The sequence below is a fragment of the Seriola lalandi genome, unplaced genomic scaffold (genome assembly GCF_002814215.2).
Source record: "Seriola lalandi dorsalis isolate HSWRI2012SDOR001 ecotype SW California unplaced genomic scaffold, Sedor1 jcf7180002053686, whole genome shotgun sequence".
Classification (NCBI taxonomy): Eukaryota; Metazoa; Chordata; class Actinopteri; order Carangiformes; family Carangidae; genus Seriola; species Seriola lalandi.
In genome coordinates, this window is record NW_019524239.1 from 560,529 (window position 1) to 580,220 (window position 19,692).

At 41.7% G+C, this 19,692-nt stretch overlaps 1 protein-coding gene across 1 annotated transcript; it reads right to left on the reverse strand.

The window, feature by feature from the left end:
• Positions 1 to 221: 221 nt before the first annotated feature.
• Positions 222 to 19,213, reverse strand: fgf10a (fibroblast growth factor 10a). Its single transcript, XM_023401479.2, has 3 exons — positions 17,683 to 19,213; positions 3,279 to 3,382; positions 222 to 1,206 (listed from the first exon to the last, which is right to left on the reverse strand). Exons 1-3 carry the CDS (start codon positions 18,134 to 18,136, stop codon positions 1,006 to 1,008), a joined length of 759 nt encoding a protein of 252 aa, XP_023257247.2. The 5' UTR covers positions 18,137 to 19,213; the 3' UTR covers positions 222 to 1,005.
• Positions 19,214 to 19,692: the final 479 nt, after the last annotated feature.

The following is a 19,692-nucleotide window of genomic DNA, read 5'->3' on the forward strand; positions in this document are numbered from 1 at the left end:
TTCTTCTCCATCGAGGCAAAATATAAAATAGTCTATCAATATAATCAGTATTTGTCTTCTACCCTTCCCATACAATGCTTACGGCGTTTGAATCCAAAGTCTTTTCTCCATAAAATGTGTGTGTTTGTTCATAATGATATACATTATTGCGGGTCTTTGGTCAGTTGATTGACGAACTCCTTTGAATGTTTTATCAATATATGAATTTATTTCTCTCTCTTTGCTGTGTATTTACAGTGTGAGCAACCAGTAATTGAACCATGAAAATCTCAACAACAAAAAAAAGATTCAAAGTCAGTCAAACAAGTTAAAGACAAATATATTTTTTATATTTATTCAGGTTTAAATGATTAGTATTCAAAAAGAAAAGCATAAATGGTAAAAAAAAAAGACAAGACTTTGTCTTTTTTGTGTTTTGTTTTTTTTTTTGTTAAATATTACACAAAATAAATAAATTTAAAGAAAAAAACAGACTTGCTGCTGTGTTGGTGCTCTTTTGACTGAATCCTTTCGACTGCCATTTTTATCTCTCCTGCTTTTTTCTGCCTTTTCTTCTTCTCTTCTTCTCTTCTATCAGTCAGCTTTCCATCAGTACTTCCTCCTCTTTCTTCTCCTCTTGCATCTTTGCCTTCTGTCATTTCGTTTCATTTTCATTTCTCCTTAGTCAAGCACTTCACATGTACACAAGTCTAGAAATGTGAGTTACTAAATCACATTTTGGCACAGAAGTCGTTTCTTTTCATATTTTCTACTGTGCCTACGTATTTTATAACTTAAAACAGAAAATAATATATACATTGTATAGCAATATATCTTATTTCTTTCTTTAAAAATAGAATTGTCTTTATCCATCAGAGATAAATGTCTCTAGGTTTCCATTCTTGTCCTTCTCAGTGCATCATTCAGATCCCATTCAGATCTGTCCAATGTAGCCATCACTGTAACTCCAAAAAAAAGTCTGATACCCTGCAGTCTGCAGTGTTCTCCCATGGCTGACGTGTCCAATCATCGTGGTTGTACCACAATGGGCAGGAAGTGAGTGGCTGTGTTTTTCCTCCGTGTCTTCCTCCCCTTCATTGGCTTTCCGTTGGCGTTCAGTCCCACAAACATGTGCTTCTTCTTGTTGCGCCACTCTGCTGAAGCGTAGGTGTTGTACTTGTTCTCCTCAATGCGCTCAATCAGACGACAGTCCGGACCAAAGTCCCTCTGTGGAAGAGGAACAAGGAGTGTAAATGGGAGCACAGAGCTGATAGGTCATATTTAGTGTCTGGCATGGCTTAATATCCCTGATGAAGAAAAAAAAAAAGTATGACCAAAAGTTTATCAGACAGTGCGTCTGATAACGTAATTTGTTAAAACATGAATCATCCACACAAGTCTGAAGGCTGATATACTTCTGTGGTTCGTAGTTTACAGACATGAAAGTAAATAATAAATAATGTCAGTAGATTCTTTTCTTCTAATGGAGCAGCAGTCTTCCTGCGGGTTCCTTTTAATCTTTCAGTTTCATTATTACTATCCTAAATAGTGATTATTGATTGACTGGTGGCTGGAAGATTACATATTTCCATGCTTGCTTCCATGTTGAGGTTGTTCCTCCGAACCTCGTCTGAGCTCAGAAACAACATGTTGATATTTTCATTGTTGTGATCAACAAATGGTCAGCCGCTGCTTAAGAACACTCCCCCGGGTGATGATGGGGGCAGGGAGGTTAGCGTGAGATTTGACGTCTTAGAGGTTCGGGCTCGTCGCCAGCAAAGAGCATCGTGACACCATGTTTGTGGTTTACATTACCACAGTGACCACCCACTGGTAAATGAAGAGAAAATGATCTGAGAGAGTAACATTTGTCAGTTTACTGGAAGCTGCCCTTGTGCTTAAGGCTAACGTCGCTTAAACAGCCAGTTAACTGGATGCAGTCGATATTCACGAGCAAAAATTTTCTTGCCCCCACACACACACACACACACACACACACACACACACACACACACACACACACACACACACACACACACACACACACACAAGACACACACACACACACACACACACACACACATGCACAATATAACTCAGTCTCTCTCTCTCTCTGTATCTGGCCACAGCTGTTCAAATTGGTTCCAGAAGTAAAACTGAATGTTCCCAAAGCAAAATGAGAATATTTTACAGACACTGTGCAGCTTTTTTACTAATGCTGGTGCTCGGTACAACCAAACAGCGTGTGTGAGCTGGCTGCCTTTCAATTAAAATGATTAGTTAAGCAGATTTAAAAAAAAAAAAAAAAAAAAAGATCATAAATTAGATCAAATTATAGCAATGAATCATGAAAAATAATAATGTCAGGAACGTTTGAGTAAGTGACTTACTGCTCAGATCTTAAAAAGTAAAAAGAATATTACTGTTAAATTAAGAGATATGTACAGTGTTATAACCCGGACCACACACTGAATTTGTCATCCATCCTCGGTTTTCTTTGAGAATTTTATACAAATTGAATCACGGTAAAACCTAAAGGCAGTCATAATCCTTACATGTATTAATCTGGTGATAAAATGAAACAATGATTTCATTTGATTACCACTGGATAAAGAAGTCACTGTGTAAACCCATCAAGTGTAATCGAACGCCAGCCCTTCACCACCGTGCTACTGTGGTTTGTGTTGCACCGAGCAGAAGACGTCATGGGAATTCAGTTTCAGGCCATGCAACAGAATGCCTCTTTTTCTTTCTTTTCTACCGTGTGTCATTTCATCTGTGGTGTGGCTCCAGAGAGACACGCTGAAAGTTTGGGTCCTTTCAAAGTAAGGGAAAGAGGAAAAAAAAAAAAGGGAGGGAGAGAATGAGATGAAGAAAAGGAGGGAGGGAGAGAAAACGGATGAAACAAGGGCCGCTCTCCCCAGAGGGACTGAAGCAGAATAGAGAAACTGCAGGATTGTGTTTCCTGTTTCTGAATGGAGTGGAGAGGAGAGGTAGATAGCAGAGAGGAGAGCTCACATTGACTAACTGCGGTTCCTATTTCTGGAATAGAGTCTTGCAGCCTTGTCCATTGTTTTAAAAGGCATTCAAGAAAAGCCACAGTCAAAACTTGAAAGAAAAGTGTCTCTTTTGCAAGACTTTGAGTCACTTAGATTGACAACATCATCAGATGAATTCAACCGTCATGAGAATGAAAAAGTGTTTGTTTTAAAAGTAGAGGAGATTTAGGATGAAAAAGTACAAGATACCACACACACGAAAAAAAAAGAAGCGTAGATCGCTGTGAAACTGCTACTCACCGCTCCGTATAGCACTCCCTTCTTGCTGATCGCCAGGTAGTGGTTACTGCTGAGGCCCCTGATGGCCACCACCCCCACATCCACTGACTTGATCTCCAAAATACCTGGTGCAGCGGGGACAGAGAGACAAAGGTGTCAAAACTTTGTGTGGATCATTTCCTCAGATACAGCTGCGTTCATGTACGTTGTGGGTTTCTTTCTGTTTTGCTGTCATTTACATTTTTTCTCATACCAGACAAAATATTTACGCTCCTCAAGAGAGCTAACCATTTGTTGCAAGTGTTAGCGTTGTTACCAAGAAAACATTGCTAATCCTTCTCAGAGACTGTGGGATCTGACACACCATAGAAATAGTATTTGATTGTGTTAGCATTAGCTTAAAATGTGAGCAGGTAAATCTTGGAATGTGAGGGTTTACAAAATGGCTTAAAATTCCCAAAATACTGCAGGAGAAACCTGCAGTTCCTTCTTCACAAGTGAACTCCAGTCTTGTCTCCCTTTTTTTTTTTTTTTTGTGACTGTCAGACCTCAGACCGGCCTCTTGCCCCCTGTTCATTTGCTGGTTAGCTTGTGGGCTGCATGCCCTGGGATCGAGGTGTAAGCCAGGAAAAAACATTTCTCCGTTCAGTGTTTGTTTTTCTGACCAGGGGAGCTCAGGCAGGCAGTGCAGGCAGGCAGGCACACGGACAGGACGGAGAGAGGCTTCCTGGCTGCCAGACTGGCAAGAGGTCAAGGCGTCCGTATCAGTTTTCAAGCCTGAACCAATTACTGGTTTAAGCTGTGGTCGCCGGCCCTTTCTTCTCTCATCCTAAAGTCGGTTACACCAAGCCATAAAACTATCAAGGGTTTTGAGAGGATTAGCTAAAGGGGCCGGTAGGAAGTGGAACCTGGTTGCAGGAGTAGTCAGAAGGATGAAGTGAGAAACAGAGAGAGTAAATCCAAAGAATCTCTAGAGGTCTATTATTGTCATTCTTGAGCTTTTCTTAGACAGTTTCCCGTTTGAGTAATGAGTGATAGACTGCCTTATGACAAGCTGCATTGCTAAAAAACAAACAAATAAACAAACAAATGCACATAGTTGTAGGTTTACCTAAAAAAAAAAAAAAGAAAATATGGAACAAATGGTGATGAGGAGAAGCAAGGGAATGTTTAAAGATCACGCAATGAGTTCGTTCTTTAAGCTTCAGATTCTCATATAAATTATACCTGTCTTTTGACCAGATGCCCCTTCCCTGCCTTTTTTCAAACTCTCTCATCCTTAGACAGATTTGCAACATCCTGCAGCCCTGGTGTGAGTTCTGTGAAGATGAAGGTTGGGGAGCCTTGTTGTAGCTACAGATGGAGACATCCGTGAGCATCTGCATGCTGCCTGCTGTGTTGTACAGCTGTAAATCCTAATTCTGAACCTTTTTATATATTCAGATATATTTCTTTCTTGGACTGTCTCTCTCGCTGCATTTACATATATATCACCACGAAACTGCAAGTGTCACTGTTGTCTCCTAGTATCTGCACTGAGAAAACATTGAGAAATAAGCAAAAGGAGACAGTCTTGCATTTGTTTTGCGGAGCATAAAATTAATTTGTTTTGCACTAACAATTTTCCATCTTGTCTGTGTTGTTGTTTTGTTTTTTTTTTTTTTGTTTTTTTAAATAGTTTTAGGCCTTGTTTCTTTTTGTTAAATGTTGGTCTTGGCTGAAGAACACTGGCATTAATCTATCCCCTCAGTTCCCTTATTTGGTCAATAAAAGCTTGCTCAACCTCTAAAATTGAAGAAGATTTCCGTGGCTCACAGTGCATCATGTTGGCTCGTTATATTAAGTTCATTACTCACACAGACGTGTAGCACAACACTGATCTATCAAAATAAGATCTGTCTGTGCTGCACTAAAGGCCGGTCCACCTGTTCAAACCCTTTTTCCCTCCTCTCGTTTGATGTGGTTTGTGAAAAACCAAAAGCACAGGGCTCTTTTATGGCCCCTTTACCAGTTACCAGAAGCAGCCCGTCTGCCTGCGAGTTAAAAGGCCAGGCTGCAACAAAAGGCTTAGATTGCAACAACACAGTTTATGGCAACGGAGACGGAGAAAAACAGGACCTGAGCTTGTATCACTGCAGACGCTCACATCAGGACACAGATGCAGTCATGCGAACACATTTAAACAATAAGGTTCGGTCTCTGGTACTGGGCCCACATTGCACTTAGAGCTTTATTATTTTACTCTCTAATTCAACACCTTGTCTTATTGGTATCTTGAGTCTGTTAATGTATTTTTCTCTTTTCTCACTTTTTCCTAAAAAAAAGAAAAAGGGAACACACTGTTTTTCTCCCTCCGTGTGGCCCCTGGATCTCAGCCCAGCATATTAATTATGAATATATGTTTTTGAGTGCAAAGAGAAAAAGTTTTATGACCTAACACTGAAAGCACAAATAGCACAGGGTTCACTTAATATAAAAGGCATGGACATTTTCCGCTATCAACAACCGACCAAGGGCAAACACCTGTGTGTAACAGGGCAACACTACAACTAACATAAAAACAAGCCAAAAGGCGTCTTTGCCAGTCAAACCCCAACCATAACACTGACGGAGCTACAAGTACAAATAAACACAGCCTGGCTTTCTAACAGTAAGAAACTGTTCATTGACCACTTCATAAAGACCACTACGTTGTTTCATGGGTTTTGTAATGAAAGTCCATTGCCTTTTAAAAGTACATTGCAAATCAGACACACACCGTAAGCAGAAGGTAGAGACACAACAGCAGCTTTCATAAATTTGAGCCAGTTTGCAAGATAATTCACTCAGCCTCACTAACCAGCTCTCCATCTAAATGTAGCAAAATTTAACCAAAAAAAAATGCTGAAAGAAAAGAGCAACAAGATGATGTAATTGGAAAGAAAAAAAAAATGCCAGTCAAACCTCAAATGGAGAAAAACAGTGTAGAAAACCAGCTGGAAATATGTTTGTGTTTGTTTTTTGTATTGATTTGTGGAACGTTAGAGCATCTTCATCAGCTCAAACAGACCTGAAGTTTTCTTCTGCAGTTGCTTTTCATCTCTTCAGTGGATGTTGAAGCCGCATGTCTCATGTACGTCATGATGTATTTGCTGAGTCTTTCTTTTGAACTTTTGCGCATTTATCTTTTATCAATATGCCGACTTGCCCACCTCTGCCAAGTATAACAGATATTTTGTGATATATCAAGGCGTATCCACTTAGGCTTTTTTTTTTTTTGGACAATGTGCTGAGAAACACACTTAGACTTACTGTCTCTCATATCTCTCTCTTGCTTCATCTCCACTGTCTCCTTTGATTTTTTTCTCTCTCTCTCTCTTCCTCACATCAGTGCTAGTTTGGCCTCCATCTTTATTCCTTTTCTTGACGCTCTTATCTTCACTCTTTTTTCCCTCTTGGTTAACCCCACAATTTTTCTCCCTCTTCCCTGTAGACCTCAGTCTTTTAATGTGACTGACGACTGACTGTGTCTCATCATCCCAATAAGATCTGTCGCTTGACAACGTACCGGCAGGAGTTTGCGTTTTGTATAAAACATGGTTGGAGGAGTCTACGGTTCTTCAGTTTGACATGAAGCTCATTTCAGTTCTTTGAGAAATATTTCTCTTTTATTAAAGTATGTTTTGGGGTTTTCTATGCCTTTTTTATTAAAGAGTCAAAAGTAGTGAGATGACAGGAAGTGAGAGAAGAGAGAGGAGGAAAGAGACGCAGTCAGAATCACACCCTAGTCCACCCCACGTTGAAAAATGTTTCTGATGAAGAAGACTGTCACCACTTCAGACACCATCGGGATTGGTCAGTAGGGTAACTAAACGTAACTAAAAGCTTCTCAGAGAGGCTTTCTAAAGAGCTGCTTTTATACTTTTGCTTGGGTGGTTCTCAACACTTACTCAGTCGTGTTACACTGTTTCTACTGGAGCAGCATGTTCTGCTACTCTCTCGATCTCTACAAGTGTGTCGTCAATCCACCATCTGTTCAGTCCACTATCCTTCAGTTGCACCATGCGTTTATTGATATGCTACATTATTTCCTGAATGTAGGTAACTCTAAGACTATACCATACTTTAAAAAGAGCCACAAGTTTCGAACTGTTGCTGAAAAGCAGTACATTGAAATTGGATGTGCTTCCCCCCCCAATACTATTCCACAGAAGCATTAAAACATGAATTTTTGTTCAATATGTTCAAAGTGTTGTTGCAACGCAATTTAGGATTAAAACAACTGATCAGTTTTGAGAAAAATGTACAGCTGTGAACAGTAGACGTTGGCTTTGGTAACTCAATTATTTTTCCAGTGACCACACACACAATCGCACGTATATACGTATATACGCACACACAAGAACACCCACGCACACACACACACACACACACACACACACACACACACACACACACACACACACACACACGCACAGACCTCCTGTCGACCCCCGGCTGGCCCCTCTGGAAACATGGGCAGTGAGACTCCAGCTGAACCTAAAGGTTAAGGGAGGTTGTGAAAATGTTTCCACTGTTTATCCAGGGGCTTTTTTGAAGATTATACTGCGGTTGTTCACATTGTGACCTCGACGCGGTGACCAGCTGTGAGTGGGTCTACTGCGTGCCTGCAGCCCGGAGAGGTCTCACTCTGCACTGTGAAATATTGTCACTTGCGGACTAGTTTGTGTCATGAACTCCCCTCAGTGCGAGGAATGGAAATGGTTTGGGTTCTTTTATTCTACGTCCAAAGCTCAGATATTTGGATGAACCCTTGACTTTTCCGGTTGTTTTTCTGCAGCGACTAATTCTCTCGCTTTTTTTTTTTTTAATGTGAAATATAAATGCGACGTTCAAAAAAACAAAATTTTCACGAAGCAAAAGTGGAAGCACTATTATGTATTGTTTTTAAGATTTAATATCTGATATGCATCAGTTGAGGTCTAAACACTAAGATCATTTTTTTTCTTTGAAACTATGCAACAGACTGACAACATGCTGTATTCACTGCGACATGAGAGTTTGCATCCATGCAACCGCCAAAATCCCTGCCAGAAAAAAATAGATAAATAAATAAAAGATACAAAAGAAGAATAGAGGAATAAATAGACCACCAATGTGTTTAAATCAGATACGAACTGAAAATATTAAACTATTCTGCTCTATTTGACCATATAAATACAAAACACAATGAGCAAAATGCATTTTTTAAAAAAAAGGTATCTCGACCGCTGCTGTATTTGAGGCCACTTGTGGTTTTATCATATTTCCTTTGCATTATTTTTTCTTTCATGGAGTTTGGTTGAATATTTCTTTGAAGTCTGAGAGAAAACAAACATTTCTCACTTGTGCAGTTTGCTTGGCGAGTGCCGGTGAAGATATTGGGTTGGAGTAGAAACTGCTGTGTTGTGAGGAGCGTTGAGGTATTGGTTTGGACTGATGTGGTTGACAACAGTATCATCCTGTGCTAAGTGGCCACATCAAAGCGCGCCTGGCCGACAGTTTTGACTGAAGCTGAGAAAACAGAGGCCTGTTTCTGATTTGCAATATGGCCAAAATTGTTTTACAAATACAGTTCTTGGTAAATTGTTTTTTTTTTTCATAATTTGTTTTGGATGTCTTAAATTTCAGGATTCTAAATCCTATTAAGTCGATAATAGTATGCTCTAAATAGTTTTTCCATTAGTAAAAAATTGCTCTATTTGACCTGCACTCACTTTATTATTTAGCTTATTCTTGCCCCCATATTGGTTTTATTTCCATCCCTGATGGTAACACTCACATCACTGTCTTCCTCAAAAATAGCCATTTCCGCACAGTGTTCAAGCTGTGTGCGATTTCAGGCCTCGTTTATCTGAAGTGCCAAAAGAAAAACAAACCCAGATTATTCCGAAATCGCACAAAGCGGATCACCTGAGTGAAAACCCTGTTTAAAATACCAGAGGTTTCAGCCGCCGATAGCATTAAATTTCATCTGCGCGGCTCGTCATTCCAGTCGGCATAATTCGAGATCACTTTACCGAGCGCAGCAAGACCCAAGCAAGTTATGTCACACACGTTTAAGAGCAGCTGGGAGGAAACCAACAGAAATTCACAGTGATGTTAGTGGTGATTTGAGCGAAAGGTGAAAAAAAAAAACGTAACCACCTGAGATATTGTGATGCCTTTCACACAGTTGACTTTGTAACATGATAAAGTGCCAAAGCTGCCAGTTTCTGTCAAAACATTTCACAGGCCTGACACGGCAGGAGTTATGTTTTCAGGCAAAGTGCTGTGACGGTTGTCTGCATTTCGCACATTTTTCATTTACAGTTCAGCTGCCAGTGCGATGTTTCCCAACTGTTGTGGTTTGCATTGTTGGCATTGGACTTTGAGCTTCAGAAATCTTGTTATTTTACACCACAAATATTATGCACCGACATGTACAAGTATTATTCAGTTTGTCACATGCAGCTTTCTCTCTTTGTAGCGTCTTTACTTTCTTTTTCTTTCCTCACTTACAGTACACGCACACACACACACGCACACACACACACACACACACACACACACACACACAGAGAGTAATTAGCTGGCATTCCTGCCTTCTCTGTTCAAACGGCCAGGCTGTCCAGATGCCTCTCTGGACTCTACTCTGAGCTCTCAGCTTTACCTTTGATGACTCCATTAAGAGCCTCACTTTCATGGTGTGTGTGTGTGTGTCATGGTGTGTGTGTGTGTGTGTGTAGCAGGGTTGGGGGGAGTGAGAGAGTATGGAGGAGAGCAGGAACATGAGGTGTGTGTGTGTGCACATGGTCTATCTATATGGCAGCAGCCCTGGATGTTATCTGTCACAGATGCTGTTCTTCACCTCCCACTGCTTTACTGACCATGAATTCTGTCTGTTCACATGCACCAGGCCAAAATGACACTTTCAGTATTAGGCTTCCAATGCATTTTTCAGCATCGCTACTGGAAGACACAAACATTTGATGTTTGTTGTTTTTAGGTTTGTAAAAGACGTAAATGTAAAAGGGCTTCGGTGGCAGCTATTATTTTCTTGATTAATTGATTGGTCAGTTTAAAAATGTGAAAGTGAAAATGCCTGTTAGTTTCCCATGGCTCAAGGTGACACTCTCAAATGTTGTCCTTTTGTCTGATCAACTGTCCAAAATCAAAAATTTACAATGATGTAAAATATTAAGGTTTTATATAAAATGTGACTTTCACCTCGGTAAAAAGTTGCCGTTTGTTTTTCTTCTGCAGGAGCCCAGTTTAAAGTATAAAGGGTTGTGTCATGGACTGCTTGGATAAAGCTTTAAAGAACATAGAGAGGAAACCTGAAACGGCCTCTGATAATGTTGGAGATGAAGCAGTTAAACTACAGAATGTTTGCATCATACATTTTTTTTTTTTATGAGTTTAATATTTATTATACATTTATTTTTGCTTAAGTTTCTATCAGAGATTTTCTTTACATTCACAATGAAATAATCTGTAGAACAAAGCCGTACTGTCTCCACTCTTGGCTGACTACACAGTATTACAACATTAAGCCGCGGAGATGAGTGTACTGCTGACATGGCAAATACTGCACTTTCCAGTTCGTAACTGTAAATGATGCTAACAACTTTCCTGTCACTGTTTACACCAGAGTGAACATTGCTGTGATTCTGTTTTGCAGTTTGTTGTCAGATGTAATCACTTGTTATTTAGACAACAGCAAACTGTTGGATTATTGTTAGGGACATCCCAGAGATGAGCCAAGAACTGGGCTGAATGGGCAACATTTCGGCTTTCATACAGTAAATACCTCTCTATGTTAATAATATGGACTCTGCAGGCTTGTGTAAAACCTCAGGAATATGACTCCGTACTCCCAGATATTTCATTGAGATGATGATTCACACTAAAGCTTGATAGCTGATAGTTTAGTATCTCCTCCTGTTCTCTCTCGTTTTCTCCCCCGCTCTCCTGGATCCGTATGATTGTACTCTGCAAGAATCCTCCACATAACATAAACAATGAAAAAGGCCGTCCATCAAAACAAAGATGTCCAACTCAAGATTCTTTGCGGATAGTAATCGACTCTTGATGTCTGGAGCCATTTTCTCTTCAGAGAGCCGGAGCGCTCCAGAGCGGCGGAGGATCTTACGGAAACATGATTTGCTGCTGAAAGACTTTTGTTTAAGGTGGTGCCTGAGTGGTGGGGTTTGTGGCAGGGCTGCCTTGGTCTGCCTACAGAAATCTGGCTCCTATTTCAGTCTTGTTGTAGCTGACACATTAATGGACAGGGGAGTGAATTGATGGGAAAATATCAAGCGGCGATGACATGAAATATGTAAACAGTGATGGAAAAATGAGACGGATCCTGTCATTGTCCTCAGTGACTCCTGGCAAAAACACAAACACGGCTTTCAAAAGTCTAGAAACTGCACTTTAGCAAGGGAGAAATATCTTCAGCAAATGTCTTGATGGGAAAACTGTGGATGGTTGTTCTGACTAATTCTAGCTCTGCATGTGTCTTCCTAACACATCCAAAGCATAAACACACACGTGCTCTATGAATGACCCTGTAAGGGGCTGTAATGGGGTCAAAGGGCACTCATACATCTGAACCTCTAGACCTTCACACTCACCCCTGTGTGTCAGATGGAAAATAGTGCTGACGAAGAAGTGCAGGGAGAGGCGAGAAGTAGAAATCATTGTCTGTCCATTTTGGAGGTCAATTATTTTAGCTAATCATTTTTGCGAGGATTACGTTTTTATTATTACAGTTATTTACAATAACATATAGACCATCGATGAAATAAACTTAGCAGTCTCGAGATGAAAATGCCAAAGTTAAATGAGCCCAGAGAATTTGTGTAACAACTCAAACTGGAGACTTAGAACGTTTCTGATTTTGTGTTTTTTTTTTTTTTTTTTTTTTTATCAAAGACAACAAGTTGATAATTGTGACAGCAGAAAAAACGGAGGAGTGCTTCCTCACTTGTATCATCTGTTTTAGGGTGTAACCGCCACCTCGACACATGTATGTTTCCTCGGTGCAAAGGCCTGATTTCTGGGACTCGCATTAAGTTTTGTCCCAAACTGAGAACTCCAGACTCGAGGCATCAAAGATCCCGCAATAGCTTATGTGAAAGCTTGCAGTTCGTTATTGATGCTTTGGCTTGGTTTATTTCTAAATGTATGGGGCAAAGCTATCTGTCATTTACAGTAAAATACAATTGCTCTTATGTAAGATGATCAATATTATGTAATGTTTCTGCTGATCCTAGACAGCTCTGTTTGCTCCGTAGATTCCAGTAAAGAGAGTCGTGAATCGGAGCTGACATGATTTGATCCAGACTCCTGCTGCACTTCAGATATGAACAAAACATCACCATGAAGAGTGTTGTATCTAATGAAATATGTTTTATCTGAATTCATCAAAGCTGTTCCCCCCATATGGGCAGATTGTTGCCTATTAGATGATTGATTTCTCTTTACAACTCATCAGGGCTACTTCCTGTTTGTTTCAACCACAAGCAGAGTTAATGTTAGTGTGATCAGAGGAAAGTTCACAGGAGATCAAATATAGGAAGTGTGCAGGTAGTATATGTGTGTTGTATTGTTGTATCCAGAGTACAGCTGAATGTAATAGTTGATGTTAAACTTGGTTCTGGCGGCTTCGGGAGTGCTCGACGATAAGTTCAGCATTTCCTGAACAAGCTTGTGCAGTGAAATTTGCTCACCACTTTTATTTACGGCCGTTGGAGATGGGGAGTCCATGAAGATGTCAAAATAACTTTGAATGAAAAGCAACACTGACACTAACCTCTGGTGCATCCAGTACCTCCTCATAACTCTCTTTTATGGGCCACACTGTTACCTTTTCCCACGAGAACCCTAAACGCGCTCATCAAGGAAAGAAACGGGGAGAGTAAGGCAGCAAAGTAAAGAGATCTAGGAACAAAAAAGGGGGAAAAGACTGAGAGTAATTTCAATAAAATATTAAAAAAAAATCTGAAAAGGCGAGCACTTGCTATATTTTTGTTTTTGAGTCAATCTTGCTGAGTCACTGGAGGTTTATAAAGGGAGAGGAGAAAGATGAAGAACTGGTTGTGGTTCTGAAAACATAATTCAGATGTTTCAGAAAGACAAATACATGTATTAGAAGACAAAGCGACTGACATTGACATTTCTTTTTGCTTTTTTTGTTATTTGGAGTGAACTTAACTCTAAGTTGGTATTTCTTTTTGTCCTAATAGTCCAGTTTTCTCAAAACAAGTAGAAAAATCTGTCAGTGGAGTGAAATAATTTTAACATTTCCAATACAAATCAACTCTTTCCTTAAATTTCGTAGAAACAAGGGTAATTTGTCTGTAATTTAGAGCAGTGATCTGCTTTCTTTTGTTTTGTTTCAAGATTTTGGCGCACACCAAACTGATCTTGTATTGGAAAGAGGCTGAAACAATCTTGCTGAACTGAAAGATTTATTTCTCTTGTTTTAAAGAAAAAAAAAAGTTGTATTTATTGGAAATACAAATGTATTTTTTCATACAAGAATTATTAATCAGAAATGTCGATGTTAAAGAATGTGAAATTTGTATCCACAAGCTACATCACATAGCGAGCAGTGGCAGAGTAACAGAAGAAACAGCCAAAAGTGATGCACTATGTGTAGTGCTGACCTTTCCATCAACAAAGCTTCCTGACTTGGGTCAATAGGTAGAGGTCAAAGTAGAGGGGGCAGACCTGTGTAATTAGCCTGGACATGGAAAACCTGCACTAAATCAGAATAACGTCCCATGTATTAGACTATCCATAAATTGTGGAGTGTTTGATTCATTCACGTGAGTGGGTAACGTGTTCACTGTGATTAATGGTAACAATAAGTATGTGTGGCAGCTTTTACAATCCAGGTGGCCACAGTGAGAATCAAAGCTCCTACTATAGTCAAGTTGGCACCGTTCATTACTAATTGAGCTGCGCACCACCACAAGTCTGTGGTCCAACTGCAAACACATGTCCATTTCTTTCATTGCTTTATTCATTTGTTTGTAAACACGATGTGACAGTCTGTGGAAAACACGGAGGAAAGAAAACAAGGACAGTTTTGTTGCTTATGGTCAGTGGCAGGATCAATGCTAATCACGTGACAGCCCAGCAGGATTTCCATATTTAGACTCGGAGCGCCTCATCTTGAAGGACTTATGATGTGAGATGGATAGATGGGCACTGATCACACAAATAGACAAACACTGGCCCGCTAGCGAGCACAGATTCACAACTCAGGCCCTAAACCTAAACTCGGAGTGACGCGCCACCCGCAGCTTTGACAACATGATTAGAATGGCTCGGCTGTGAGGAGAACCTCGACCCCAGAGCCGGACCTAAAAGTTCTTCATCACCTCTGACACCATCTAATGACACTCATTTGCAATCTGACCTCCTGAACATTACCAGACTACTAGACCATGACAACCACACTAATAACTGCTCCCTCACTTTTTTTTCCTTCAATTTATTGCTTTCCTAAAACATTTCTGAAGAGCTGTTTAGCCACATTCTACATATGCAACTCCTGAGTTCGCTTTGACACACTGGAGCAATTCTAGCACCCTGCAGTATGAAGGTATAGAATATGGATATTGCAAGCTAGCTATGCTTTATCTCAAAAGAGCCTTGTGTCTCTGATAAGCACATAAAGGCCTGAAACCTGCATCAGAGAACTAATCTGTGCAGTTGTTTCCGTTGTAACACTGTTAATCCTATACAGGATAAATGACCAATGGTTGTAATCTGTAGCATATAAGAATAATCCAAAAAGCACATTGAAAATTAAGACATTTACAAACACATCAGGCGCCTGAGCAGGAATGGTCATGCAGGGGAAAAAAAAAACATGATGTCAAATACCACATCAGTGTTCTCAGTTAGGGGAGGAGAATTTAATTATGTTCCGGTTGGTTTAGTTTGAAGGGTAGAATTTGTTCTCTGCTGATTTTAAAGTGCATGCAAAATAGCAGGAGGTGGCGCATTAGTATACGCATACAAACTGCTGTACATGCAAGCTTGTGCACAGATGCAGACACTACAAATGCAGGACGTGGGCTATAGTGCGATGGTGTGCGGACACACATGATTTAATCATTGTTTCATCAGAGTTTGGCTCTGATGAAACAATGACCAAATATCACCAAATTTCCTCCCATCTTTTAATCTGACACATGTTTTACATCTGCACTTGCTGTCAGGTAGATGCAGCTTGATGAAATGTCTGCTAAACATGCTGCCAGGCTAAACTATGGCCTGAAAGGTTTGGCTTCCATGGCCGAGTCCTCATACTTAAGATTTTTTTTTTTTCCTCTAGAAAGTTCTTACCTATTTCCCACAACAATCACGTGGCCAGAGCTGTTGAAATTGATGGATTGTGCCTCTAATGCCATGACCTGATGCCATTATAGTTAGTGACACGTTGCACCCTAATGGTTGAACTCTTTATATGCATGTGTGTAAAAGTGTGCGCGCATGTGTGTGTGTGTGTGTGTGTGTGTGTGTGTGTGTGTGTGTGTGTGTGTCAGAGAAGACTGCAGGCAAGGGGAGGGAGGAAGAGACGCTAATTGAAATTCCTTCAGCCATGTCTGGCAGAGCCTTGGTGTCTGAGTGGCACACACACATACACACACAAGCACACGCACACACACACACACACATACACACACACACACACACACACATATTCACACTGGCCCTGGCCCTAATAAAAGTGGGCTTTGCCATATGGAGGCCATGTGCAAGACTGGCCTCTCTGTGCTCAAGCGTGTGTGTGCGTGCGTGTGTGTGCATGCTCTCAGCAGGAGAGGCTTGTACAGCACCACAGACCCACAGACAGATGCATACAAACCTACGACATGTGTATGAAGGTGTGTGAGTGATAAAGATCCATTTATGAAGATTACATTCCCAGACGCTCATGCAAATTAAAACACATGCAGTAGACATAATGCAGCAGGAGCCTGTTGTATAATCTGAAAGAAATTAGTTCGTGTTTTGGACGTCACCCATCTCATTCTGTGAACTGGGAAACTCTGGGCAGGTAAATGTGGGAGTAATGTTCTGTTCTCCCTCAACAACTACTGTCAACGTGCCCTTAGGCGATGCAGCTACTCTGAGCTGCTCTGAGGCCAGAGGACTGTGGCAGTCCTGGAGAACTTCCAGATGTGTTTAACTAGAAGATAAAGATGTGGACTACAGAATGATAACAGCTGATTTTCTGTTCTGGATCAGTCATAAATGATTACGATGACCCTTACAAGCCCTTAAACATATTTGCCAGTTGTTTGCGAGTGTACAGATTGGATTCTTTGTTGAGGTTTGCATGCTATCATGCAGCATGCTCCACAAATTTATATTGATGCATGTTCAAAATCTGCATTATAAGTCCATATGCCTTATAAAAGATTTTGCAAAATGTGTGCTTGTTGCATTCATTCATGTAGAAATATTCTTCTCTCCCTCAAAAACTACAGTTCAGGTAGCTCCAGGTGCTTTAAAGGTACCAGTGGAGTCTCTTAGTACTCAGCGGTGGAAGACTAAGCTGGGAGTCTACCCAGTGTGAAAGAGTGTAACTGTGTGAATGTAAGGCTGAGTGGTGCTGACAAAAGAGCATGTGTACTAAGTGACCTTTCTCAGGATAAATAAAGGTTAAAATCATATTTCCCAGCCCGCAAAATGCACGACCAGAAAAAGGAGCCGGAATCGCATGCTTATTACTTTACATCTGAGTCCGTATAACCTCACACTTAGCATATGCCCACTGCTATTATAGCTGCAGCACAATAGCAGCAAGGAGTAAGTCTACTTGTCATTCTCCCCAGGGGTTTGGTAATAGCTGTGTTTTAGATATTTCCTCAAAGAGGAAGAACCTTCTCTGGGCAATTTCTAATTGGTTCCAGTAGATCATCTCTCTTTTTTTTTATCTGCCTGGCTTACTCATTTTGTTTTCTCCTCTCCTCTCCTCTCCAACTCTCCTACTGTCATGCTGCCTTTTCCCAAACTCTGTAGTCTGGCAAATATGCCTGCTTCTACACATGGTGTAAAGGCTGAAAAGCACGCAGCTTTGTTTTTTGTTCTTTTGCCCAGTCACCTGTCTTAATGTGCACTGTTGCCTAGGTGGGCAAAACAGAAACATTACTCTCCGCAGATTAACACATGAGCCGGGATGGGAGGCTGAGGTGTGTTTTCCTTTACAGATATGGGCATAAAGATATTTAAACCCAGTAGAGTGGACTTCCCTTTGCGTTTAACTGCTCTCCTAACAATTTTTAGTGCAACTAGATACCCAGTAATAGCCTGCTTTCTCGTTCTCATAAATTGCTGCCCTTTTTTAAATTTGTAGAACAAATGAAACGCATTCAAACACATAACAAGGTTGACTTACTGTATGGATCGTCCTCACTTTTGGTGCCATTAACTGTTCCTTTCTTGTCAATGCGAAGGAAGAATTTCTGGTAGGAGAACAGTTTCCTCTGGCGCACATCTCCTTGTAGATGGTTGTAGCTGCTCCGCACGTGGCGCCCGACGACTGTCGCCGAGGACGATGATACGTTGGTCGCCCGTGGCAACCTCGCAGAGGATGCATGCAGAGGTGCGGGCGATGAGGAAGGTGACGGGTGTGGAACGAAGAACTGAGGAGGCGTCCCTCCCGGTGCATTGTGGTTCTTTCCAGAGACTGACGGCGATGATGAAGCGGACAGGGGCGAGGACGAGGAGGGTCCGAGCAGGAGAAGCAGGAGAAGGAAGGTGAGGGAGAGAAGGAGTGAAGGAGGTCTGCGGCAGGGGCAGGAGGAGAACCAGGCGACCGGTGCACCTTGTGTCACTGTCCATCTACACATGGTAGTGGAGCTGGGAGAGCTGTGGAGGTGCTCAGGGGCTGGGGCATGCTGAGCTGGGTGCGGGGAGAGGGAAAGAGAGTGGGAGAAACTCCCCCGACCGACCGACTACACCTCCTCTGTCTGGGGACCCACAACCTCACCGGGACTGTGGTATGAAAACCTGTAGAACGGCTGGGTCGGAGGCTGACAAGGTTGTGGCAGATGTGATCAGAGATTCTTGGTAGCAGATGTAGAGTTGTCAGTAATGTTAATGGTGATGGATGCTGTTGCTGGTGGTGGGGAAGCCCGCAGTGTTGTGGCTGACTCTGCTGTGGTCCCCGGTGCTGGTTATTCCTCAGAAGCGCAGCAGGAATGCGTCAACATCCATAACTCAGATCACCTCGCAATGGGAACAACCAGGGGCTTGCCTCAAAGACCTCTCGCCTCCTCCTCTCTCTCCTCCTTAGACCGCCGCTTTTTGCTCCTGGTTCACACACACACACTTGCGCACACACACACACTCTCACACTAAAAATCCCTTTTTTTGAGTCCTAATGTACACCTACAATCTCGCATCCAAAGACACACACAGTGAAAATGTCAGTTCATTCATATATGCTACTAAAATCTACTCCACACACATGTCCCTAACCATGTATCTCCTCCAGTCCTGGGAGGGGGATAACAGGAAGGCGGAGGAGGTCTGGATAAAAGATGCCAAGTGTGTTGAGTACAAAATGAATAAATAAAAACAGGAAGTCAAAAAAAAAAAAAAAGGATTAATGCTGCTTCTCATAAAATGTCCAATGTGAGAAATCCACGCAAGGAGGGCCACAAAAAGAGTCAGAATCCAGACTTTCTTCTCTTCTTCTCTGTCTTTCTCTTTGTTTCTCTTGTTTTGTCGGAGCTGGTTTGAAGTCACTTGAGTGTGTAACTGAGCCCGGGAGCTCTCGTCTTTCTGCCCTCTCTTGTTGTGCGTCTGTCAGTGAGCTGAGCTCCCTATCTCTCCTCTGTCCTTGCCTCTCGGAGTCTGAGCGCTGGAGCAGTGCGTTGCCTCTCTTCTTTCCTTCTGTGTGGCTCCCTCTCCTTTGGCCCCCTCCCTCTTTCCTTTGCCTCTCCCTCTCTCCTATCTCTATCAGCAGTGCTCCCTCTGGTTATCTGGTTAGTTTCTCTGAGGTGACTGAATCTTGTCTTTCCTTTCACCTTATTTATCTGCTGCAGTTCGCCAGATGTCATCTCTTAGTGTAATTGGATGTCTGTGAAAACCACTTGGCTTTGAAGAGCTGTGTGCATTTATGTGTGCGTGCATGTGTGTCTGCACATGTACGTGTGTGTGTGTGTGTGTGTGTGTGTGTGCGTGCGTGTGTGTGCGTGCGTGCGCGCGCGTGTGTGTTTGTGTGTGTGCGCGCAGGGTTGGGGGGGGGGGGGCTGTCCCACCCCATTTTCTCTTTCCCTCCCTCCCCGTCGTTTCTCTGTCTCCTCCCCTTTCCAGACCAAACCCCACCAGTTGAGCAGAGCAGGTCCAAAAGAAGGAGAGAGAGTCTTTCCTTCATACCTCCCTCCTGTTGCAGTACTGT